The 26,869-nt window shown below is 46.7% G+C and overlaps 1 protein-coding gene across 3 annotated transcripts in view; it reads right to left on the bottom strand.

The window, feature by feature from the left end:
- The window catches only part of LOC136586788 (macrophage mannose receptor 1-like), a 135,861-nt gene extending 110,668 nt beyond the window's left edge, over positions 1-25,193 (bottom strand). For 2 of the 3 annotated variants that reach the window (XM_066585013.1, XM_066585015.1), the window contains exons 1-4: positions 24,893-25,193; positions 8,588-8,980; positions 2,193-2,366; positions 1,092-1,253 (exon numbers count right to left, since the gene is read on the bottom strand). In XM_066585013.1, the coding sequence (XP_066441110.1) occupies positions 1,092-1,253; positions 2,193-2,366; positions 8,588-8,980; positions 24,893-24,950 (787 nt within the window). In that variant the 5' untranslated portion in view covers positions 24,951-25,193. The remainder of the gene's footprint in view (positions 1-1,091; positions 1,254-2,192; positions 2,367-8,587; positions 8,981-24,892) is intronic. The other variant, XM_066585014.1, reaches the window with a different exon arrangement.
- Between the last annotated feature and the right edge of the window lie 1,676 nt (positions 25,194-26,869).

Below are 26,869 nucleotides of genomic sequence, written 5' to 3'. Positions count from 1 at the left end.
AATAGGGAGTTGTACCTGCCTGTGTCTATGAATTAAAAAGCCCGGTCTAACTGGGGCATGCAGACACCTTGACAGAATGAATAGTGTGTGGCACATAGGTTCCCCATTGCTATGCCCACGTGTGCAGCTCCAGATGGAGGTGGCACAGGATTGGATTTCTCATTGCTTCTGTACAGCATTGTGGGCTATCGCCCCGCCCCTTTTAAAGAGGGTCGCTGCCTAGCAGTGCCAACCCTGTGCAGTGTGTGCCTGCGGTCCCTCGTCATGGCAGACGCACTTCTAAATAGACATGAGGGTGGTGTGGCATGAGGGCAGCTGAAGGCTGGGCAGGGACACTTTGGTGTGCGCTGTGGGGGGGAGGGGGGGCGGTTGGGCAGCATGTAACCCAGTAGAAGTGGCAGTGGAGTGTCATGCAGGCAGTGATTGTGCTTTGTTGGAGGTAGTGTGGTGCTTAGCTAAGGTATCCATTGCTAATGAGGGCTTTTCAGAAGTAAAAGTTGTTGGGAGGGGGGGGGGGCCCACTCTTGCCGGTATTGTGGCTTAATAGTGGGACCTGTGAACTTGAGATGCAGCCCAACATGTAGCCCCTCGCCTGCCCTATCCGTTTCTGTGTCATTCCCATCACTTTCCTGAATTGCCCAGATTTTCACACATGAAAACCTTAGCGAGCATCGGCGAAATACAAAAATGTTCTAGTCGCCCATTGACTTCAATGGGGTTCGTTATTCGAAACGAACCCTCGAACATCGCGGGAAGTTCGTTTCGAATAACGAACACCCGAACATTTTGGTGTTCGCTCATCTCTAATCACCACCTATACAGTTTTGGACATCACTTTCTGAGGTGTCTAGCGGTCGAGCTATGGGGGATGCAGAGGCAGCAGTCCCTTCTGGGCTCTTCATCCCCTAAAGATCCTCGTACCACCAGAAGTATAAAAGACAACTGTTTGGATGGTTGCACAACATATTAGATCCTGTGTATTAGTTACTGTAAGGAACAGGACTTGGTTCCAGGCCATTCGTCATACATGTAATATTCATGTCTCCATTCGTGTAAATCTTGGATGTGCCCCTTCCGATTCTGGTTCCTACCTGCGATGAATGCCTGTTCGTGTAGCTCGGTTATACTCAGCAGTTCTGCTCCTTGTTGCTGGCAGCTTCGCCTGGCTTGGTACCACGTGAGGGCCGAATTCGAGTTAATCTGATAATTGACTCCAGTAACGGAATCCATTGTCCAAAAGATGCTAGACATGGCTGAGAAGACAATTGTGTGATACATTAAAGGGACTGTATTATTTAAATCAGGTTATTTTTTTATGACATTTTTGGTATTTTTTACTTTTTGTGTTATTATCGAGATTAGAAAAACTTGAAACATTCTACTTTTTATATCAACTCCCAGAGCCATTGCAATAGGTTGTCAGTTCCTGTTTTGTGCAGCTCATTTGTCACCTTTAGGCCTCAGTCAGACGGGCGTTTTTATGTGCGCATGTTACTTGTGTTTGCAATCTGCATCTATTAAAAGCCAATGCTTTTCAATGGCAGCGGTCACATGAGCGATACTTACCTGCGCACAAAAATGTGCAGCGGTAAATATAGGGCAGCAGATTTTAAAACGCAGGTAACTGCGGCATCCGTCTTTTTTAGATGTGAAACCCCTGGATGCTGTCGCATCCAAGGGTTTCACCTTGTGCTCAGCGTGGCTGGCGGCAGCAGCGCTGACCCCATTGAGAACATACAGTGAAGATCACGATCCTTTGGTACAGCTGTGGCACAGGAGCGCGATGTTCTCCCATTAATTTCAATAGAGCCGGTGCTACAGCCAGCTTAATTGAAAGCGATGGGCTGCTGGCAAGCCCTGCGGTGATTTTCGGGGAAGGACTTTAAATATAAGCCCTTCCCTAAAAAAGCATCCCTAAAATGTGTAAAAAATAAAAAAATATATACTCACCTGTCTGCAGCTGCTGGGGCTCAGGCGCATCCAGCCGGGTCATCTCCCTGAATTGCTGTGAAGTGCTTTCAGCAGGCAGGGATTTAAAAGGGCTGCCTCTGATTGGCTGAGCACTGTGACCAATCAGAGACAGCAGTCAGCTATTGAATGACAGGTTGAATTGTGTCAATCAAAATAATAGCTTGTGTTTGAATGTCAATGCCATAGGTAGGTAAGTCAGTATAAATCACTATAATACTTACAGCTAGATGGACAAAATCCATACATCTGTTCGGTGTCATAATCGGAGGTTGTGGAGCACCAGAGTTGCCCGTCGGATCGTCCAGCAGTTGTACAATCCACATAAACATTTTTTTCGAACTTGAAGGGGAACTTGCAGGGTTGTCCCCAACTGTTTCCTTTCAAAGTGTATATCTCTGTGGTAAAGCATATTGATTGCATTATTGTTCTCACGTGTTATTATTTATTAATTCTTAAATTCTACAAAGGATGAGATCACGTATTTTAGGACATACATTAAAACAATGGGCATCAATGGCTGCAGCTTGTTTCACTTGGCTGATAATCATTTTTGCAATCGGGTTTGATCTACATACCAGTGTATATGGAAATTGCAGTGTAAGGCCGGCTGTCCATGGGCGTAGCGCTTTCCTGCAGCGGATTTCTGCCGCGGGAGAACGCTAAGTTAAAGTGGTTTTCTGCGATGAACCTATAAGTAATGATAGGTTCTTTGCGGCCAAATCGCGGCATGCTGCAACTTTTATACACGAGCAGAAAATCGCAGCGATTTTCCGTTTGTGTACATCGGACTGCACTTTCCATAGTTATCCTATGGAAAGCATTCACTGCATTACCCACATGAGGATTATCGCCGCGGGTAGCGCAGTGAAATATTACCTGTGGACAGGAGGCCTAAGTCTCAGTAGGGGATCCGTCAGTGAGGCTGGACTGATGGCTTAGTTTCTCTCTGCTCTCTCCTCTCCTGCATATTTTTACCAGCTAGTTTATGAACATAACAAAGCTTACCTTTCCTGTTGTCATAAATTAGCTGATACAAAGTGCAGGAGAGATAAGGGCTGAAAATTGAGCTCTCAGTCCAGCCACACTGACAGATCTCATACCTAGACTGCAGAGTTTATATGCATTGATATGCAGAAATAGCAAAATGTGAATGGTTCAACATTTTTTATAAAAACAATACTGCAAACATGATTGTCAAACCAAAATATATGCAATCAACTGAAAAAAGGCCCCTCCCCCACCAAAGACAAAAAGATTTGTATAGCCTTAACAAGATAGGAAACTTTATATATGTTACAGTGTAGTAGACATGATGATTAATTAGCGTAAAATGTCTATTGATTTGTATAAACTAGATGTATTACGCAGCTGTAGTGACTTTAACTCTGTAGAGGCTAATGGCCGCATAGTTTCATTATGGTAATTGCTGGACAATAGCATGGTTAAAGATATGTTCTATAACGTTAGCCTAATGTAAAGCTCCTCTGCAGCCTCTTAAAGGGTTAAAGTCACGTTGCTATACTACAAGACTGAAAAACTGTATCCATGTTGGGCGTCTTCCCAGCCCTCCCCCACCCTCAACTTCTGAGACAAAGAAGCTACTTTTGCCTGACCACTTGTTGAGGAGACAAAGGCTGGCTCATACACTGGACTTGAGAGAGGTATGGGGAGGGGTGAAGGATTCTTTATGGCCCAACGAATGAGAACTATATATGTTACTGATGTAATGTGCTATACATCCATAAAGGGCAGGTATTATGTGTTTCAATAAACCTGAGGCTCTAAGCATTGTGCGTCCAGATCCAGTTAAGACTTGAGACTTACATCTTGTGTCTGACTTGGTTGCTATAAGGCATGTGCATGCCATACTACACAATTAGGAAGATACAGAATACCCCGAAACCTGCTAGAGAAAACAGCATCCAGTTCAACAGGAGAAGGGAAGGGAGAGGGGCACAGGTTGGAAACCTTTTATAAATGTTACAGAAGGAGAGAAGGGAGAGGAGGACATGGTGGAAGCCTTTATATATGTTACAGGGGGAGAGAAGGGAGAGGAGGACATGATGTGAACATTTACATATGTTACCGGAGGAGAGAAGGGAGAGGAAGACATGATGGAAACCTTTATATATGTTACAGACGGAAAAGAGAGAGGAGGACATGATGGAAACCTTTATATATGTTACAGGAGGAGAGAAGGAAGACATGATGGAAACCTTTATATATGTTACAGGAGGAGAGAAGGGAGAGAAGGGACATGATGGAAACCTTTATATATATGTTACAGGAGGAGAGAAGGGAGAGGAGGACATGATGGAAACCTTTATATATGTTACAGGACGAGAGAAGGGAGAGGGGACATGATGGAAACCTTTATAAATGTTACAGGAGGAGAGAAGGGAGAGGAGGACATGATGGAAACCTTTATATATATGTTACAGGAGGAGAGAAGGGAGAGGAGGACATGATGGAAACCTTTATATATGTTACAGGACGAGAGAAGGGAGAGGGGACATGATGGAAACCTTTATAAATGTTACAGGAGGAGAGAAGGGAGAGGAGGACATGATGGAAACCTTTATATATATGTTACAGGAGGAGAGAAGGGAGAGGAGGACATGATGGAAACCTTTATAAATGTTACAGGAGGAGAGAAGGGAGAGGAGGACATGATGGAAACCTTTATATATATGTTACAGGAGGAGAGAAGGGAGAGGAGGACATGATGGAAACCTTTATATATGTTACAGGACGAGAGAAGGGAGAGGGGACATGATGGAAACCTTTATATATGCTAGAGGAGGAGAGAAGGGAGAGTGAGGACAAGATGGAAGCCTTTATATATGTTACAGGAGGAGAGAAGAGAGGGGGGGGCATGATGGAAAACTTTATATATGTTACAGGAGGAGAGAAGGGAGAGGAGGGACATGATGGAAGCCTGTATATATGTTACTGGAGGATAGAAGGGAGAGGGGGACATGATGGAAACCTTTATATATATTACAGGAGGAGAGAAGGGAGAGGAGGGACATGATGGAAGCCTTTATATATGTTACAGGAGGAGAGAAGGGAGAGGAGGAGATGATGGAAGCCTTTATATATGTTACAGGAGGAGAGAAGAGAGGGAGGGGCATGATGGAAAACTTTATATATGTTACAGGGGGAGAGGAGAACATGAAGGAAACCTTTATATATGTTACAGGAGGAGAGAAGGGAGAGGAGGACATGATGGAAACCTTTATATATGTTACTGGAGGATAGAAGGGAGAGGGGGACATGATGGAAACCTTTATATATATTACAGGAGGAGAGAAGGGAGAGGAGGGACATGATGGAAGCCTTTATATATGTTACAGGAGGAGAGAAGGGAGAGGAGGAGATGATGGAAGCCTTTATATATGTTACAGGAGGAGAGAAGAGAGGGGGGGGGCATGATGGAAAACTTTATATATGTTACAGGAGGAGATGGGAGAGGGAGGAGGACATGATGGAAACCTTTATATATGTTACAGGAGGAGAGAAGGGAGAGGAGGACATGATGGAAACCTTTATATATGTTACAGGGGGAGAGGAGGACATGATGGAAACCTTTATATATGTTACAGGAGGAGAGAAGGGAGAGGGGGACATGATGGAAACCTTTATATATGTTACAGGAGGAGAGGAGGAAGACATGATGGAAACCTTTATATATGTTACAGGAGGAGAGAAGGGACATGATGGAAACCTTTATATATATATGTTACAGGAGGAGAGAAGGGAGAGGAGGACATGATGGAAACCTTTATATATGTTACAGGACGAGAGAAGGGAGAGGGGGGCATGATGGAAACCTTTATAAATGTTACAGGAGGAGAGAAGGGAGAGGGGGACATGATGGAAGGCTTTATATATGCTAGAGGAGGAGAGAAGGGAGAGGAGGACATGATGGAATCCTTTATATATGTTACTGGGGGAGAGAAGGGAGAGGGAGACATGATGGAAACCTTTATATATGTTACAGGAGGAGAGAAGGGAGAGAAGGACATGATGGAAACCTTTATATATGTTACAGGAAGAGAGAAGGGAGAGGAGGACATGATGGAAACCTTTATATATGTTACAGGACGAGAGAAGGGAGAGGAGGAGATGATGGAAGGCTTTATATATGTTACAGGAGGAGAGAAGGGAGAGGAGGACATGATGGAAACCTTTACATATGTTACATGAGGAGAAAAGGGAGATGAGGACATGATGGAAACCTTTATATATGCTAGAGGAGGAGAGAAGGGGGAGTGAGGACATGATGGAATCCTTTATATATGTTACTGGAGGAGAGAAGGGAGAGGAGGAGATGATGGAAGCCTTTATATATGTTACAGGAGGAGAGAAGAGAGGGGGGCATGATGGAAAACTTTATATATGTTACAGGGGGAGAGGAGAACATGAAGGAAACCTTTATATATGTTACAGGAGGAGAGAAGGGAGAGGAGGACATGATGGAAACCTTTATATATGTTACTGGAGGATAAAAGGGAGAGGGGGACATGATGGAAACCTTTATATATATTACAGGAGGAGAGAAGGGAGAGGAGGGACATGATGGAAGCCTTTATATATGTTACAGGAGGAGAGAAGGGAGAGGAGGAGATGATGGAAGCCTTTATATATGTTACAGGAGGAGAGAAGAGAGGGGGGGGCATGATGGAAAACTTTATATATGTTACAGGAGGAGATGGGAGAGAGAGGAGGACATGATGGAAACCTTTATATATGTTACAGGAGGAGAGAAGGGAGAGGAGGACATGATGGAAACCTTTATATATGTTACAGGGGGAGAGGAGGACATGATGGAAACCTTTATATATGTTACAGGATGAGAGAAGGGAGAGGGGGGCATGATGGAAACCTTTATAAATGTTACAGGAGGAGAGAAGGGAGAGGAGGACATGATGGAAGGCTTTATATATGCTAGAGGAGGAGAGAAGGGAGAGGAGGACATGATGGAATCCTTTATATATGTTACTGGGGGAGAGAAGGGAGAGGGAGACATGATGGAAACCTTTATATATGTTACAGGAGGAGAGAAGGGAGAGAAGGACATGATGGAAACCTTTATATATGTTACAGGAAGAGAGAAGGGAGAGGAGGACATGATGGAAACCTTTATATATGTTACAGGACGAGAGAAGGGAGAGGAGGAGATGATGGAAGGCTTTATATATGTTACAGGAGGAGAGAAGGGAGAGGAGGACATGATGGAAACCTTTACATATGTTACATGAGGAGAAAAGGGAGATGAGGACATGATGGAAACCTTTATATATGCTAGAGGAGGAGAGAAGGGAGAGTGAGGACATGATGGAATCCTTTATATATGTTACTGGGGGAGAGAAGGGACAGGAGGACATGATGGAAACCTTTACATATGTTACATGAGGAGAAAAGGGAGATGAGGACATGATGGAAACTTTTATGTATGTTATAGAAAGGAGTAGGAGACATATTGGGAACTTTTATATATGTTACAAGAGGAGACAGGGGACAGGGGGTCATGATGGAAACTTCTATATATGTTACAGGAGGACAGTAGGGAGAGGAGGACATGATGGAAACCTTTATATATGTTACAGGAGGAGAGAAGGGTGAGGGGGACATGATGGAAACCTTTATATATGTTACAGGCGGAGAGAAGGGTGAGGGGGACATGATGGAAACCTTTATATATGTTACAGGAGGAGAGAAGGGAGAGGAGGGACATGATGGAAACCTTTATATATGTTACAGGAGGAGAGAAGGGAGAGGAGGGACATGATGGAAGCCTTTATATATGTTACAGGAGGAGAGAAGGGAGAGGAGGAGATGATGGAAGCCTTTATATATGTTACAGGAGGAGAGAAGAGAGGGGGGCATGATGGAAAACTTTATATATGTTACAGGGGGAGAGGAGAACATGAAGGAAACCTTTATATATGTTACAGGAGGAGAGAAGGGAGAGGAGGACATGATGGAAACCTTTATATATGTTACTGGAGGATAGAAGGGAGAGGGGGACATGATGGAAAACTTTATATATGTTACAGGAGGAGAATGGAGAGAGAGGAGGACATGATGGAAACCTTTATATATGTTACAGGAGGAGAGAAGGGAGAGGAGGACATGATGGAAACCTTTATATATGTTACAGGGGGAGAGGAGGACATGATGGAAACCTTTATATATGTTACAGGAGGAGAGAAGGGAGAGGGGGACATGATGGAAACCTTTATGTATGTTATAGAAGGGAGAGGGGGACATGATGGAAACCATTATATATATTATAGAAGTGAGAAGAGAAAGAAGAGGAGGACATGATGGAAACCTTTATATATGTTATAGAAGGGAGAAGAGAGCCGTGATGGAATCCTTCATATATGTTACAGAAGAAAAGAAGGGATACATGGTGGAAACCTATAAATAAGGTTTAGGATGGAAGAAGCCAAAAACAGAAACAAGCTATAAGCAGATGTGGTTGGAAAATAAACAGGAAGTGAATTTAAGCCTGGCATTAGCATTTATCTGTCCTAAGAGTGAATTAATATAGATTAGATGGACCAGGTGGTCTTTTTCTGCCATCAATCCTCTTTGTCCGCCTTACCTTCATAAGGATTAAGACATAAATCATCCTTTGATGAATGGATTTGCCATCGACTTGACTGTCCTGTCTTGGAAGACAGGACGATTTTTTTGTTATCTCTGTAGGTCATGTACAGATCACCTTTAAGGACTCCAAACAAGGTCTCATTTTTACATTCCCACTTTTGGAGGTCACTCTTGCCATCACACGTGTTCAGCGTCACTGCTGACCATTCCACTACAGATGATACAGATAAGCATTTTTCTGTTCCTACATTTATGAGCTGATCTTCAGAAATCCATTGAAATTTCTGCATAATGGAATTCTCATTACATTCGGCCATGACGAGTGCAGAATCCTCTGCTTGTAGACATTGCTTGCAGGCGTCATTGTAGACTAAAAAGGTTTTGGCACCTGAAAAGTAAAAATAAGGGATTTTTTTAATCATCTTTTGAGATTTTGTTAAAATTGGATTATTTACTACTGCAGGTTCCATATTTTGTGTGATGATGGTACTAATACATATGGAAATAAATAGTACATTGGTGAGATCAAGGTCTATAGAGGCCTTCAGACTTGGTGGGGGAATCAGACCCCTCATTTTGCGAAAGTTACTTTTGAAACTTTGCAGGATTGGACGGGTTTGTCTTAAAGTTAGAAAATGAAATAAATGCCTGCTATGAGAAAGCAAAGATTTGCCCCACAATTTAGGTAATTTGCTTTAATTAAACCAGTCCTATTAAACCCCACCTGCATTTCGCAACACTTTTCAAGAACGCCAATCACCAAGTTGCAAATTTTAGCCATAATTTCAGCCCACTTTCTTATGTCACAAAACTATAGCCAATCAATTGATAAATCCTCCATATGGTTATTTGTGCAGCATATGTGGTGGAGCACCAGCAGAAGGTATCGCAGAGGGCAATATCCAATGTACGAGGGTACCCAAAAGAACCAGGACTCTTCTTCTGGTGGGTGGGCATTACTAGCATGATTGAGCAAAATCTGTGTGTGGATCTGTGCCAGAAAAACGTAAAAGAAATCTGCAGATTTTGGCCCATTTTTTAGGCTGCATTCCCCCTGATTCTGCCCAGTGAACATATTCTAAGAGTTTGCCCACTGACTTGTATCTTGTATCCAATGTCTTCCCCATTCATTGAAGCTGATGGTCACGACTGCAGTCTGATGTCTACTGTGATTTACATTCATGAGGGCCATTTTTGCATGGTCCCAACTGAAGAAGCTGGCATAACCAGTACCAGAAATGCATTTGGGATGTATGTATAAGGATGACTTAGGGTTCATTCATGTCAGGTGACAGGGTTGCTCTTTTCAGGGTGGGATATTGTGGCGATTATATTAGGCCGGTTTCACGTCTGCGTTGAATCCTCCGTCTGGAGATTCCATGGCAGACCAGCTCAAAATACTAAAAGAAAAAATGCTCAATGAGACGCTTTTTCTTCCGTTCAAAAGCCAAGCAGCTAAGAGGAAACTGAATGGACCCTAATATAGTCAATGGGGTCTGTCCGGCACTGTTTGGTTCTGTCCAGAGACAGAGCTGTTCAGCCACGGGGATTCCCCTTTTCTGCTCTCCAAATGGAGCAGGAAAGTGGAATCACAAGCGCAAATGTGAAACCACCCTTAGTGACAACTAGCCACATCCCACACAACTACCACAAGTTACTATCATGCTTGCTGAGTGAATTCTGGACTCGAGTTTCTGGATGAGTAAAAGAGTGTTCGCACAGCATTTTTCCCTACACCGTAGGATTTTGTCTGGGGGTCACATCATAGGTACCGAAAACAGCATTAGGGCTAAACCCCCAATGAATGGCACTATTCACTATCATTAGTGAAACGCACACTACTTTGGTGTCATTTTGACCGCGTTTATTTTTGTTTCCATTATATTTGGGGGGTAGGGTAACATAGTCAACTACATTATTCTGTACTCCAGATATAACTAATGACAGTGAATGGTTCCATTACTGGGTTCCATCACAAAGGAGTTTTTGGCACCTGTGAGATAGCCATCTTTAAAAGACATTTTTAAATCAGGGCTACCATCCCACTTCAATTGATGACCAAATCACCGGAGCCACCAGGATCCCCAGAAATCAACTGCTCCAATACAAGGAGAAGGAAAGAAACAATCGTGTTCCTCTAGTAGTGACCTACAATCCACAGCTAGAGGTACTAAAGAAAACCACAAAGAAACTCCATCATACCTACACAAGGATGACCGCCTGAAAACCATATTCCCAGACCCTCCCCTTCTGTGTTAGAGGCAACCCCAAAATTTGAGGACCTTTATAATCAGTAGTGCATTGCCCTCTGACACACAAAAAGGAACTTATCCCTGTAATGTAAGGAGCTGTAAGATCTGCTGACATGTATGGACCGCCGACAGGATACAGATCCCCAACACACAGCAGGACTATAAGATCCATGTAATGTAAGGAGCTGTAAGACCTGCTGACATGTACGGACCGCGGACAGGATACATAACCCCAACACACAGCAGGACTATAAGATCCCTGTAATGTAAGGAGCTGTAAGACCTGCTGACATGTACGGACCGCAGACAGGATACAGATCCCCAACACACAGCAGGACTATAAGATCCCTGTAAGGTAAGGAGCTGTAAGACCTGCTAACATGTACGGACCGCAGACAGGATACATAACCCCAATACACAGCAGGACTATAAGATCCCTGTAATGTAAGGAGCTGTAAGACCTGCTGACATGCACGGACCGCGGACAGGATACATAACCCAACACACAGCAGGACTATAAGATCCTGTAATGTAAGGAGCTGTAAGACCTGCTGACATGTACGGACCGCAGACAGGATACAGATCCCCAACACACAGCAGGACTATAAGATCCCTGTAAGGTAAGGAGCTGTAAGACCTGCTGACATGTACGGACCGCGGACAGGATACATAACCCCAATACACAGCAGGACTATAAGATCCCAGTAATGTAAGGAGCTGTAAGACCTGCTGACATGTACGGACCGCAGACAGGATACATAACCCAACACACAGCAGGGCTATAAGATCCTGTAATGTAAGGAGCTGTAAGACCTGCTGACATGTACGGACCGCAGACAGGATACAGATCCCCAACACACAGCAGGGCTATAAGATCCCTGTAATGTAAGGAGCTGTAAGACCTGCTGACATGTACGGACCGCAGACAGGATACATAACCCCAACACACAGCAGGACTATAAGATCCCTGTAATGTAAGGAGCTGTAAGACCTACTGACATGTACGGACCGCGGACAGGATACATAACCCCAACACACCGCAGGACTATAAGATCCCTGTAATGTAAGGAGCTGTAAGACCTGCTGACATGTACGGACTGGAGACAGGATACATAACCCCAACACACAGCAGGACTATAAGATCCCTGTAATGTAAGGAGCTGTAAGACCTGCTGACATGTACGGACCGCAGACAGGATACATAACCCCAACACACAGCAGGACTATAAGATCCCTGTAATGTAAGGAGCTGTAAGACCTGCTGACATGTACGGACCGCGGACAGGATACAGATCCCCAACACACAGCAGGATTATAAGATCCCTGTAATGTAAGGATCTGTCAGACCTGCTGACATGTACGGACCGCGGACAGGATACATAACCCCAACACACAGCGGGACTATAAGATCCCTGTAATGTAAGGAGCTGTAAGACCTGCTGACATGTACAGACAGCGGACAGGATACGGATCCCCAACACACAGCAGGACTATAAGATCCTGTAATGTAAGGAGCTGTCAGACCTGCTGACATGTACGGACCGCAGACAGGATACATAACCCCAACACAAAGCAGGACTATAAGATCCCTGTAATGTAAGGAGCTGTAAGACCTGCTGACATGTACGGACCGCAGACAGGATACAGATCCCCAACACACAGCAGGACTATAAGATCCCTGTAATGTAAGGAGCTGTAAGACCTGCTGACATGTACGGACCGCAGACAGGATACATAACCCCAACACACAGCAGGACTATAAGATCCCTGTAATGTAAGGAGCTGTAAGACCTGCTTACATGTACGGACCACAGACAGGATACGGATCCCCAACACCCAGACTATAAGATCCCTGTAATGTAAGGAGCTGTAAGACCTGCTGACATATACGGACCGCAGACAGGATACAGATCCCCAACACACAGCAGGACTATAAGATCCCTGTAATGTAAGGAGCTGTAAGACCTGCTGACATGTACGGACCGCTGACAGGATACATAACCCCAACACACAGCAGGACTATAAGATCCTGTAATGTAAGGAGCTGTAAGACATGCTGACATATTACGGACCGCCAACAGGATACATAACCCCAACACACAGCAGGACTATAAGATCCCTGTAATGTAAGGAGCTGTAAGACCTGCTTACATGTATGGACCACGGACAGGATACATAACCCCAACACACAGCAGGACTATAAGATCCCTGTAATGTAAGGAGCTGTAAGACCTGCTGACATGTACGGACCGCAGACAGGATACATAACCCCAACACACAGCAGGACTATAAGAACCCTGTAATGTAAGGAGCTGTAAGACCTGCTGACATATACGGACCGCAGACAGGATACAGATCCCCAACACACAGCAGGGCTATAAGATCCCTGTAATGTAAGGAGCTGTAAGACCTGCTGACATGTACGGACCGCAGACAGGATACATAACCCCAACACACAGCAGGACTATAAGATCCCTGTAATGTAAGGAGCTGTAAGACCTGCTGACATGTACGGACCGCGGACAGGATACATAACCCCAACACACCGCAGGACTATAAGATCCCTGTAATGTAAGGAGCTGTAAGACCTGCTGACATGTACGGACTGGAGACAGGATACATAACCCCAACACACAGCAGGACTATAAGATCCCTGTAATGTAAGGAGCTGTAAGACCTGCTGACATGTACGGACCGCAGACAGGATACATAACCCCAACACACCAGGACTATAAGATACCTGTAATGTAAGGAGCTGTAAGACCTGCTGACATATACGGACCGCAGACAGGATACATAACCCCAACACACGGCAGGACTATAAGATCCCTGTAATGTAAGGAGCTGTAAGACCTGCTGACATGTACGGACCGCGGACAGGATACAGATCCCCAACACACAGCAGGATTATAAGATCCCTGTAATGTAAGGAGCTGTCAGACCTGCTGACATGTACGGACCGCGGACAGGATACATAACCCCAACACACAGCGGGACTATAAGATCCCTGTAATGTAAGGAGCTGTAAGACCTGCTGACATGTACAGACAGCGGACAGGATACGGATCCCCAACACACAGCAGGACTATAAGATCCTGTAATGTAAGGAGCTGTCAGACCTGCTGACATGTACGGACCGCAGACAGGATACATAACCCCAACACAAAGCAGGACTATAAGATCCCTGTAATGTAAGGAGCTGTAAGACCTGCTGACATGTACGGACCGCAGACAGGATACAGATCCCCAACACACAGCAGGACTATAAGATCCCTGTAATGTAAGGAGCTGTAAGACCTGCTGACATGTACGGACCGCAGACAGGATACATAACCCCAACACACAGCAGGACTATAAGATCCCTGTAATGTAAGGAGCTGTAAGACCTGCTTACATGTACGGACCACGGACAGGATACGGATCCCCAACACCCAGACTATAAGATCCCTGTAATGTAAGGAGCTGTAAGACCTGCTGACATATACGGACCGCAGACAGGATACAGATCCCCAACACACAGCAGGACTATAAGATCCCTGTAATGTAAGGAGCTGTAAGACCTGCTGACATGTACGGACCGCTGACAGGATACATAACCCCAACACACAGCAGGACTATAAGATCCTGTAATGTAAGGAGCTGTAAGACATGCTGACATATTACGGACCGCCAACAGGATACATAACCCCAACACACAGCAGGACTATAAGATCCCTGTAATGTAAGGAGCTGTAAGACCTGCTTACATGTATGGACCACGGACAGGATACATAACCCCAACACACAGCAGGACTATAAGATCCCTGTAATGTAAGGAGCTGTAAGACCTGCTGACATGTACGGACCGCAGACAGGATACATAACCCCAACACACAGCAGGACTATAAGAACCCTGTAATGTAAGGAGCTGTAAGACCTGCTGACATATACGGACCACAGACAGGATACATAACCCCAACACACAGCAGGACTATAAGATCCCTGTAATGTAAGGAGCTGTAAGACCTGCTGACATGTACAGACCGCCGACAGGATACATAACTCCAACACACAGCAGGACTATAAGATCCTGTAATGTAAGGAGCTGCAGACCTGCTGACATGTACGGACCGCAGACAGGATACAGATCCCCAACACACAGCAGGGCTATAAGATCCCTGTAATGTAAGGAGCTGTAAGACCTGCTGACATGTACGGACCGCGGACAGGATACGGATCCCCAACACCCAGACTATAAGATCCCGGGAAATTCACATGTTCCACGTCTGATGTACCTGATCATGTGCAGTAAATGTCCTGTTGGGGGCCTTTATATCAGGGAAACAGGACAAAAACTGAGGGCCAGGATGAGATCCCATTACCGTACAATTAAAGAAAGAAAAAACTAATTACCTGCGGCCGAGCACTCTTCTAGTCACAGACACAACATGGAACACATGAAAGTCACCATATTAAAAGGCAACTTCAAATCTCAATGTCACAAAAGGATTTGGGAATACAAGTTATAACCATCCTTGAACCATCAAGACAGGAATAAACATCTCAAGTGGCTTCATACATCAGTGGAGAATATGAGAAATCTGAAGCAGAGATTGCACACAGACCTGGTGACCCCCAACACTAATATAGAGATCATAAAACTCTGACATCCCTTATCAGTTGACTAGTAAGTTTTTATGAGCCTGAAGGTTGTGGGTTCAATCCCCGCGTGGTTCAGGAAACCGGCTCAAGGTGGACTCAGCCTTAGATCCTTCTGAGGTCGGTAAAATGAGTACCCAGCTTGCTGGGGGTAAAGATGACTGGGGAAGGCAATGGCAAACCACCCCGCAAAAACAGTCTGCCAAGAAAACGTCAGGATTAGAGATGAGCGAGCACCAAAATGCTCGGGTGCTCGTTACTCGGGACGAAATTATCGCGATGCTCGAGGGTTCGTTTCGAATAACGAACCCCATTGAAGTCAATGGGCGACCCGAGCATTTTTGTATTTCGCCGATGCTCGCTAAGGTTTTCATGTGTGAAAATCTGGGCAATTCAAGAAAGTGATGGGAACGACACAGCAACGGATAGGGCAGGCGAGGGGCTACATGTTGGGCTGCATCTCAAGTTCACAGGTCCCACTATTAAGCCACAATAGCGGCAAGAGTGCCCCCCCCCCCCTCCCAACAACTTTTACTTCTGAAAAACCCTCATTAGCAATGCATACCTTAGCTAAGCACCACACTACCTCCAACAAAGCACAATCACTGCCTGCATGACACTCCGCTGCCACTTCTCCTGGGTTACATGCTGTCCAACCGCCCCCCCCCCCTCCCCCCCACAGCGCACACCAAAGTGTCCCTGCGCAGCCTTCAGCTGCCCTCATGCCACACCACCCTCATGTCTATTTATAAGTGCGTCTGCCATGACGAGGAACCGCAGGCACACTCTGCAGAGGGTTGGCACGGCTAGGCAGCGACCCTCCTTAAAAGGAGCGGGGCGATAGCCCACAATGCTGTACAGAAGCAATGAGAAATAGAATCCTGTGCCACCGCCATCAGGAGCTGCACACGTGGGCATAGCAATGGGGAACCTATGTGCCACACACTATTCATTCTGTCAAGGTGTCTCTGCATGCCCCAGTCAGACCGCGGTTTTTAATTCATAGACACAGGCAGGTACAACTCCCTATTGTGAAGTCCCTGTGGACCCACAGCATGGGTGGCTCCCTGTAGTTGTAGGTGGCAGAGGCGTCAGGGAGGACGGTCGTGCGATCGGCTACGTACTCCGTCACCATCCTTTTACAGTGCTTCCGCCGACTCAGCCTTGACTGGGGAGCGGTGACACAGTCTTGCTGGGGAGCCATAAAGCTGTCCAGGGCCTTAAAGACTGTTGTATTGCCTGTGCTGTACATGCTGCTCGATCTCCGCACCTCCCCTGCTACCTGGCCCTCGGAACTGCGCCTTCTGCCACTAGCGCTGTCGGATGGGAATTTTACCATCAGCTTGTCCGCCAGGGTCCTGTGGTATAGCAACACTCTCGAACCCCTTTCCTCTTCGGGAATGAGAGTGGAAAGGTTCTCCTTATACCGTGGGTCGAGCAGTGTGTACACCCAGTAATCCGTAGTGGCCAGAATGCGTGTAACACGAGGGTCACGAGAAAGGCATCCTAACATGAAGTCAGCCATGTGTGCCAGGGTACCTGAACGCAACACATGGCTGTCTTCACTAGGAAGATCACTTTCAGGATCCTCCTCCTCCTCCTCAGGCCATACACGCTGAAAGGATGACAGGCAAGCAGCATGGGTACCGTCAGCAGTGGGCCAAGCTGTCTCTTCCCCCTCCTCCTCATCCTCCTCATGCTCCTCCTCCTCCTCCTGAACGCGCTGAGATATAGACAGGAGGGTGCTTTGACTATCCAGCGACATACTGTTTTCCCCCGGCTCTGTTTCCGAGCGCAAAGCGTCTGCCTTTATGGTTTGCAGGGAACTTCTTAAGATGCATAGCAGAGGAATGGTGACGCTAATGATTGCAGCATCGCCGCTCACCACCTGGGTAGACTGCTCAAAGTTTCGAAGGACCTGGCAGATGTCTGCCAACCAGGCCCACTCTTCCGAAAATAATTGAGGAGGCTGACTCCCACTGCGCCGCCCATGTTGGAGTTGGTATTCCACTATAGCTCTACGCTGCTCATAGAGCCTGGCCAACATGTGGAGCGTAGAGTTCCACCGTGTGGGCACGTCGCACAGCAGTCGGTGCACTGGCAGATTAAACCGATGTTGCAGGGTCCGCAGGGTGGCAGCGTCCGTGTGGGACTTGCGGAAATGTGCGCAGAGCCGGTGCACCTTTCCGAGCAGGTATGACAAGCGTGGGTAGCTTTTCAGAAAGCGCTGAACCACCAAATTAAAGACGTGGGCCAGGCATGGCACGTGCGTGAGGCTGCCGAGCTGCAGAGCCGCCACCAGGTTACGGCCGTTGTCACACACGACCATGCCCGGTTAGAGGCTCAGCGGCGCAAGCCAGCGGTCGGTCTGCTCTGTCAGACCCTGCAGCAGTTCGTGGGCCGTGTGCCTCTTATCTCCCAAGCTGAGTAGTTTCAGCACGGCCTGCTGACGCTTGCCCACCGCTGTGCTGCCACGACGCGCGACACCGACTGCTGGCGACGCGCTGCTGCTGCTGACACATCTTGATTGCGAGACAGAGGTTGCGTTGGAGGAGGAGGAGGAGGGTGGTTTAGTGGAGGAAACATACACCGCCGCAGATACCACCACCGAGCTGGGGCCTGCAATTCTGGGGGTGGGTAGGACGTGAGCGGTCCCAGGCTCTGACTCTGTCCCAGCCTCCACTAAATTCACCCAATGTGCCGTCAGGGAGATATAGTGGCCCTGCCCGCCTGTGCTTGTCCACGTGTCCGTTGTTAAGTGGACCTTGGCAGTAACCGCGTTGGTGAGGGCGCGTACAATGTTGCGGGAGACGTGGTCGTGCAGGGCTGGGACGGCACATTGGGAAAAGTAGTGGCGACTGGGAACTGAGTAGCGCGGGGCCGCCGCCGCCATCATACTTTTGAAGGACTCCGTTTCCACAACCCTATACGGCAGCATCTCAAGGCTGATAAATTTGGCTATGTGGACGGTTAACGCTTGAGCGTGCGGGTGCGTGGCGGCGTACTTGCGCTTGCGCTCAAACACTTGCGCTAGCGACGGCTGGACGGTGCGGTGCGAGACATTGCTGGATTGGGCCGAGGACAGCGGAGGTGAGGGTGTGGGTGCAGGCCAGGAGACGGTAGTGCCTGTGTCCTCAGAGCGGGGTTGGATCTCAGTGGCAGGTTGGGGCACAGGGGGAGAGGCAGCGGTGCAAACCGGAGGTGGTGAACGGCCTTCGTCCCACCTTGTGGGGTGCTTGGCCATCATATGTCTGCGCATGCTGGTGGTGGTGAGGCTGTTGGTGGTGGCTCCCCGGCTGATCATGGCGCGACAAAGGTTGCACACCACTGTTCGTCGGTCGTCAGGCGTCTCTGTGAAAAACTGCCAGACCTTAGAGCACCTTGGCCTCTGCAGGGTGGCATGGCGCGAGGGTGCGCTTTGGGAAACAGTTGGTGGATTATTCGGTCTGGCCCTGCCTCTACCCCTGGCCACCGCACTGCCTATTGCAACCTGCCCTGATGCTGCCCTTGCCTCCCCCTCTGAAGACCTGTCCTGAGTAGACGTTGCAAACCAGGTGGGGTCAGTCACCTCATCGTCCTGCTGCTCTTCCTCCGAATCCTCTGTGCGCTCCTCCCTCGGACTTACTGCCCTTACTACTACCTCACCGATAGACAACTGTGTCTCATAGTCATCGTCCTCCTCACCCACTGAAAGGTCTTGAGACAGTTGCCGGAAGTCCCCAGCCTCATCCCCCGGACCCTGGGAACTTTCCAATGGTTGGGCATCAGTGACGATAAACTCCTCTGGTGGGAGAGGAACCACTGCTGCCCAATCTGAGCAGGGGCCCGAGAACAGTTCCTGGGAGTCTTCCCGCTCCTGAGCATGTGTCATTGTAGTGGAGTGAGGAGGCTGGGAGGAAGGAGGAGCAGCAGACAGAGGATTCGGATTTGCAGCAGTGGACGGCGCAGATCTGTGGGTGGACGATAGGTTGCTCGAAGCACTTTCTGCCATCCACGACAGGACCTGCTCACACTGCTCATTTTCTAATAAAGGTCTACCGCGTGGACCCATTAATTGTGCGATGAATGTGGGGATGCCAGAAACGTGCCTCTCTCCTAATCGCGCAGCAGTCGGCTGCGACACACCTGGATCAGGAGTTCGGCCTGTACCCACACCCTCACTTGGCCCTCCGCGTCCTCGGCCGCGTCCACGTCCTCTAGGCCTACCCCTACCCCTCAGCATGCTGTATTACCAGTGATTTGATTTCCCAGGCAGGAAAGAAATATGCGCAAGCCTGCTGTTAAACTTAGCTGGCTGCGTATGATTTCTTTACGTTCTCCACCCACCACACACGTACCCAGAACGCTGAGGACTGTCAGAGGCAGGCCAAATAGAATGTTTCCCTTTTTTTGGTAAAGAAAAGGCCCACTGACTATATTCAATCAATAATATATGTCTTCTGGCCCTGCCTACACAATTCTGTCCCTGTAGTATTACTGCAGGGCGCAATGCTCTGCACAGCCGATTTAAAAAAAAATAAAAAAATGCAACACTGCTAACAGCAGCCTGCACAGTACTGCACACGGTTAAATGTGGCCCTGAGAAGGACCGTTGGGGTTCTTGAAGCCTACACTCACTCCTAACACTCTCCCTGCCTAACCAGCACTTCTGTCCCTGTAGTATTACTGCAGGGCGCAATGCTCTGCACAGCCGATTTTGAAAAAAAAAAATGGGCAACACTGCTAACAGCAGCCTCCACACGGATAGATGAGGCCCTGAGAAGGACCGTTGGGGTTCTTGAAGCCTACACTAACTCCTAACACTCTCCCTACAGCAGCTCCAACACTATAGCACTGTCCCTCAGCTAAGTCACAAGGCATCTGTGGCGAGCCGCGGGAGGGGCCGATTTTTATACTCGGGTGACATCTGATCGCCCCAGCCACTCACAGCAGGGGGGTGGTATAGGGCTTGAACGTCACAGGGGGAAGTTGTAATGCCTTCCCTGTCTTTCAATTGGCCAGAAAAGCGCGCTAACGTCTCAGAGAGGAAACTGAAAGTAACCCGAACATCGCGTGGTACTCGTTACGAACACCCGAACACCCTAATATTCGCCCGAGCATCATCTCTAGTCAGGATGTGATGTCAGCCTAGGAGTCGGTCATGACTCGGAGCTTGCACCAGGGGACCTTGCTTTAGTTAAGTATTTACTCCTCTACTCATCCTGTTCTGGTGTTATTTTAAGAGCAAAGTAATCATTCAAAACAACACCGTGTCATATTTATGTGTGTGTATATATATATACTTCTATACTTCTTTGCATCTATTCCATTATCCCTGAGGAAGAACCCTGAGTAGGTTGGAAACCTCGCATTAACATCATGTATTTTAGTTAGTCATTAAAAGGTCTCATATCTACAAGACTATTTGGTTTCTCTTGCTGACAACAATCACATGACCCTTAGATGGAATGCTACACTGCAGTGATAAATGCTGTGTGAACGCTCCCTAAGTGATATGTCACATATTTCATATTCACTTTTGATACTCCTGCCACATTTTTTAACTCTTTGTTGATTATTAGTATACGGTACCTATTTTACCTGTGGCCTACAGCACCTATTGAGGGTGCCGAGCCCTCCACCAGTGTTGCCAACCTGAATTTTTACTTTCTTTGGACAACTTATCCAAAAATCACAGACAGCAAACATTTTTTTACGGACACACCGGCAAACCATAATCTTTTATCACTTATTACATGAGATTCATGTCTATAGGTCAGACTCTGATATGATCTCATGACCAGCATTTACGGTGACCTCTAAAACAATGATGGTTACAGTCATGTGAACCGGCTCACGTACCACCGGCCTAAAAAAAGTCATGGACGCAGCTATTTTATCACGGACATTTGAAACCAATGGCTTTTTTTACATGGACTGTCCAGAAATTTCTGGATGATTGCCAACCCTCCCCTCCACCGTGTAAGAATAGTGACAGATTCCGGTCACTCGTAGCTGAGGGGAAAATCCACTGTGGATTTGCATCAAGATCCGTGTCAAAATCCGTGTTACATACATCTACCAGGCCTAAGACAAGTTTTGAAAATACCATGAAAGCGAATACACTTAACTCCAGAAAAATCTCCACTATAAGAATGAGCTTTATAGCCCCCCCCCCCCCCCCCCCCCGCCCTCATATTTGCCAAACCTACTTTTCTAATCTCTTGGGGGAAAGAGCTGGGGACCTCTTTATCCACGGCAGTCACTAAACTAATTCTAAGTCTGGCTTACGGCCTATCCCCATGTGTCCTCATGCAAGAAAGCCACTCTAAATTACTAGTCAGGTGGTACAACCCCCCCCCCCCCCCCCCCCCAATGGTTACACAATTATAAATTAGCTGCCCACAACAGATGTTGGAGATGCGGCGCTGAAATAGGGTCCTTTCTCCACATTTGGTGGGAGTGCTCGGGCAGCACTACGTACTGGAAGGGGGTGGAAAAGGACCTGAAGGCCCTCTCCCCTGGATTGTCAGCGGATATGGTATTCCTATAGAAACCGTCCGCACACTTCCATCCCCGTAAAAACAAATTAATAGCCCACTTGATAGATGCTTCTAAAGCATTAATACCATTAAACTGGCTTCAGCAAACCCGCCCTCCCCAAACCAGTGGAGAGAAAAAGCCGATATTATCTGCAACCTCGAAGAGCAAATGAGCTGGACAAGGGGCCACCAGGAAGAATTCATTCTGAGCTGGTACCCCTGGAGAGATATGAGAAGAAAAGCCAGTGATCAGCACCGACTTGCCCCTGGCTCAGACAGAGGAGGTAGGCCGTGAAACCTGCTGTGCCTGAAATTGGAGGAGGGAGCAGAAGGGGATGACGATGGCTGACAGAATATCAGACAGCACCTCGGAGCCCCGTATATATGTCCGCAGAGTGCAGCCTTGTTGCTTTAGGGCTCACATAGGCGTATATGTCCCACATATTACGCGCATATTTTCTACGTAAAACATACGTTATGCCTGTAATACGCACTAAAATAACGCATGCTACTTTTTTCATGCACATCCTCTTGTGATTGGCCTAATAGGAATCAATAAGCTTTTAGCACTGTGTATTACGCTCTTAATATGTGGGCGACATACGTCCCTGTAAGCGCGCCGTTTTATGGAACTCCCCGCTGACTTCTAATGTCCTTAGAATTGACAGTATATGTTTCATTTCCCGATAAATATAGACAGTTCCATCAGTTTCCTTCCTCTTCAGCCCCCCCACGCTCCCTCTCACCACTTTCAGTTTTAACCCTTTTACTACTGATACCTGAGGAACCTTCCCAAGTTAATTTCACCCTCTTTGAGCCTCTACGCCTCCAGCTTTGCTGCTTCTATCTGATTTCTTTCTTCATGGCTTTTTACCATTTCTTTGCAGCCGGACCCCCAACTTTGCCACATGCTAATCTTTTAGCGTTCAGCCATGCCTCTAACCCACTTAGACACCTCTGTGCCCCTACATAGTAACAGTGCTGCCCTTTTTCTAACACACAGTAGTAGTTCCCTGCACAGTAATAGTGGCACTTTGTACCCCACACACTCTTATAGTGCCCTCTGTGTGGCACATAGTATTAGTGCCCCCTCACAGTAACAATGCCTCTTTAGTGCCTCACACATAGGATGCCCTCTTAGTGCCCCCTCACAGTAGCAATTCCTCCACACCGCCCGTGCAGTAAAGATTACCCCTTACTGCATCCATTAATGCCCCACACACACACTAAAGATTCCACCCTTAGTGCCTTCAAACAATAAGTGCTCCTAGTGATGCCCCCTTTGTGCCCCAGACACAGAGCCTCCCTATCATCCTCAGTAAATGTCATGTTTTAGTGCCCTCCCACACATATGCCCCCTTAGTCTACCCACATAGATGCCTCTTTAGTACTCCCAGTACACCCTTCCACAGCAAATATCCCCCTTAGTGCCCCTATTGATGCCCCCTTAGCACCCCACACAGTGATGGCTTCTTAATACCCCCTGTGAGGCTCCCATAATAGAAATGCCTCCTTATTGGTCCAGCACTAAACATCCACTCTTAGTGCCCCCAGAGATGCTCCAACAATAAATATACCCCCTTAATGCCCACAGCGATGCCCTCCACAGTACAGATTCCTCACACATAAAAAGTGATTCCTGAGTGTCTCCAAGTTAAAACACAAATGAAATACTCACCTATCTGCACACCCACAGAGGAGGCCACTCTGCAGGTCTTCTCCTCTGGTCTCTGTGTGCGGCTCCACCAGCAGGGGTGGAGCAGGGACCTGCTTTGCCATTGCATCTAACTGTGTCTGCATCCTGGGGATGCAGGTACAGTTAGCGGTCAACTCTAGTAAAAACATGTTATTCCATCCCTGCCTCCCTCACCTGATTGCCTGTCACACTCTGAAGGTCTCTTCTGTATATTACGCTCTCTTCCATGCATTGCAGTCCCTTGTCTGATGCTGATCAGGCACCATCTTGAGGTTAGGATTTTTTACTTTCAGTTTCACATTTCCATAATGCATCAGCACAGCATTAGCTAGAGACTATACTAGTTCTGCCTGCTGAGAGAGGGGGGAGTTTAATTATCATTACCTTCAATATTCACCAAAATAAGGTACAGACCCTAAGTATACACTCAGGAGGATGAGCTGTGATTTCCTCTATTATATCTGTGTGACAGGAGCTGTGGTATTATCAGTAACTGTGATAGGAGTGCATGCGCCCCCTATTGGCAGTTTTGTGGTAGGTGCATGTAACAGCATCACACAGACAGAAAATGACTAGGAAATGAATATATAACCCCAAGTAGATCTGAGCTGGTTAGAACTGAGATCACATGACCATCTGGGGTGAAGGAGGCCAGGAATTTAAGATGAAAAGAAATAAGTAACCAAGGTAACACTAGCCGACTTATATACTGGGGAATAGTTACATAATGAATAACGGAAATAACCAGTGTGGCCCTTTAAAATCTAGACAAGTCTTCTGCCTCCCTGAATGACAGGGCAGCCCTCAAAATTCGGGATGATTAGCAGGCCTTGTGCATTGCCCTCCTTCTTTTAGCTATTTAAATTATTGATTTTTTTGGCATTTATTTCACCCTTTTACATTTTATTTTATTCACAGGGGTCTAACTATGTGACCCCCTCTGATCACTAGAGCAAAGTAACACCGCCGGGGTTGGACCCCACTAGTCAGACATTGGTGGCATACCCTAGTGACATGCCCCCCTGCGTCTATGATGAGAAAACCCCTTAAAGATCATATGGGTCATACGAACAGGCTGCCTATAGGTAATACTAATAATAATCTTTATTTATATAGCACCAACATATTCCGTATCTATGATCACCAATATCTTCAGTATCTTTACTAAGAAATGACAATATAGAATAACTTACCCCACAGGCAGGACGGCCACGTTAGGTACAGCAGTATGAGTAGTATGGAGGCGCTCATTGTAAGTATCTCATTAGTCTTTCCACTTCTTATGGGAACCGTGTGGACAGAACGGCACCAAGAGAGTCCAGTAACAGTTCACAGGGAGAAGAGCGTCACATCCAGAAGTGTGGGCGCTATATAATAAAGGAATATCCCATCACATTGGGCATTATAGCAATCAGCACCTCCCCGTCCTAACCGCACACATAAGCAAACTGCTGTGCACGATTATTACATAATCTCACCAAAAATCCACAAGCTTGTTTATGTGGGGCACACCCCTTGGACTTTGCCTGATTTTTCTATTTCTTGGGAATTATGTCATCATTTCTTTGCTGATTCATTTTTGTTTTCTTGCTTTTCTATGAAGTTTAGAATTTCAAGCTGTGCTGAAAGTAATGATGTGCAAATTTAAAGGGGTCGTCCGGTTAAAGAATCACAGCCTTCCATTCTCTCCAATGTCCATGCACACATTAAATCCTAATGAACTTGCCATTTCAATTGTGACTGATTTTCCTGTTCTGTTCGGCCATCACATGACCCCGCTTTCCCTTCATTCAAGTGATGCTCAGCGTACACATCTTTCTGTAATGTCTCGGAATGGCGCATCATCGCTTGTTATTTAAAAAGGTGTATTTGACTTAATTGTACATTTTCTTTTTAGTCCCCGTTGGGGACTTGAACTTACGTTTGTTTGATTGCTTCTAGAATATACTGCAATATCTCAGTATTGCAGTATACTGCATTATAACTTTCATCTATTAAGCCCTGCCACTAGTAGGCCTTAAAGAGATATTCCATCTCTATTCCACCTGGCGAAAAGAGACAAGCGTTTAGCACAGCGATGTTTTCGTAGTTCTCATTGAAGTGAATCTGAATTATGGAAACAACATACATTGTCTCCCTAACTTGGGGAGTTACAGAAATAGTGCAACATGTTGTGCCACACTTTTACATAACTATTCTCCTCAATGAGAGGTACAGGAACAGTGCTTGGCTCTATCCGCAAGCTCTGGCCAGGTGGCTGCTAGTCATGGCAGCAGTTTCCCATTATGGCTATGAAAAAGTGGAAAAGGAAACACCCCATTTATTAGGTTAAATACATTAGGCCCAGGGTTACCATTACAACCATTGCAGCCAGTGATCGACTCACGTGGGATGTAAGGTGAGTCAGAGAGGAATTCCCCTGTGGCTGATGTCTTACAGGACTGACAGCGCATGTAAGCTGCCAAATGGCCATAATTGGATCTGTCTCCGATCGAGGTGGTTTGTAGTGGGTGTCAGCTGTTTAAAACAGCCAGCACCCTCCAGGTATACAGTGAACTTGGTTCCTGAGCTTGATGCATACCCATCCCACACCTCTGTGATCTACATGTACATCACTGAGGATGAATGTGTTAACGAGGAATTCCCACCAAATACATTAAAACCATATATAAAGTATATGCTAATAAATGCCCACCTATTGGAATAACTGAAGCCACCTGACACCCGATCCACCGGCAAGGCAGCCTTTGCCTGCAATCTCTCTAAGGATGTTATGGAAACAGTTGAGTAGCTGGTTCTCCATTCATTCCCCACCTAGATGCCTGATCTGATGGATCAGTGGTTTGGGGACCCCTTCTCTACCTATCAGACATTAAGGGGTTTTCTGACAATTGGCATTTGTGACGTACCCCCATGGCTGTCGCTGTCAGCACCATTGGTTTTGAATAGGCTGGCAGGGCCCTTGCTCCATTCATACTCCCCGCTGCGGTCATGTATTGAGGAGACATGGATTCAAGACCCACATTCTAGCAGTCTGACCCGTGGATAGGGGATGCCGGGTGTGGGAAACTGCCTTAATATTGTTGCTTTTAATACATTGGCCTGAACACAAACCTGGCAAACTGTTAACATCCACAAAGGTCATTTATTTACTGTTTTCTGGCAAAAAA

This window comes from Eleutherodactylus coqui, chromosome 12, assembly GCF_035609145.1.
Source record: "Eleutherodactylus coqui strain aEleCoq1 chromosome 12, aEleCoq1.hap1, whole genome shotgun sequence".
Lineage (NCBI taxonomy): Eukaryota > Metazoa > Chordata > Amphibia > Anura > Eleutherodactylidae > Eleutherodactylus > Eleutherodactylus coqui.
This window is presented reverse-complemented; position numbering and strand designations above follow the sequence as displayed.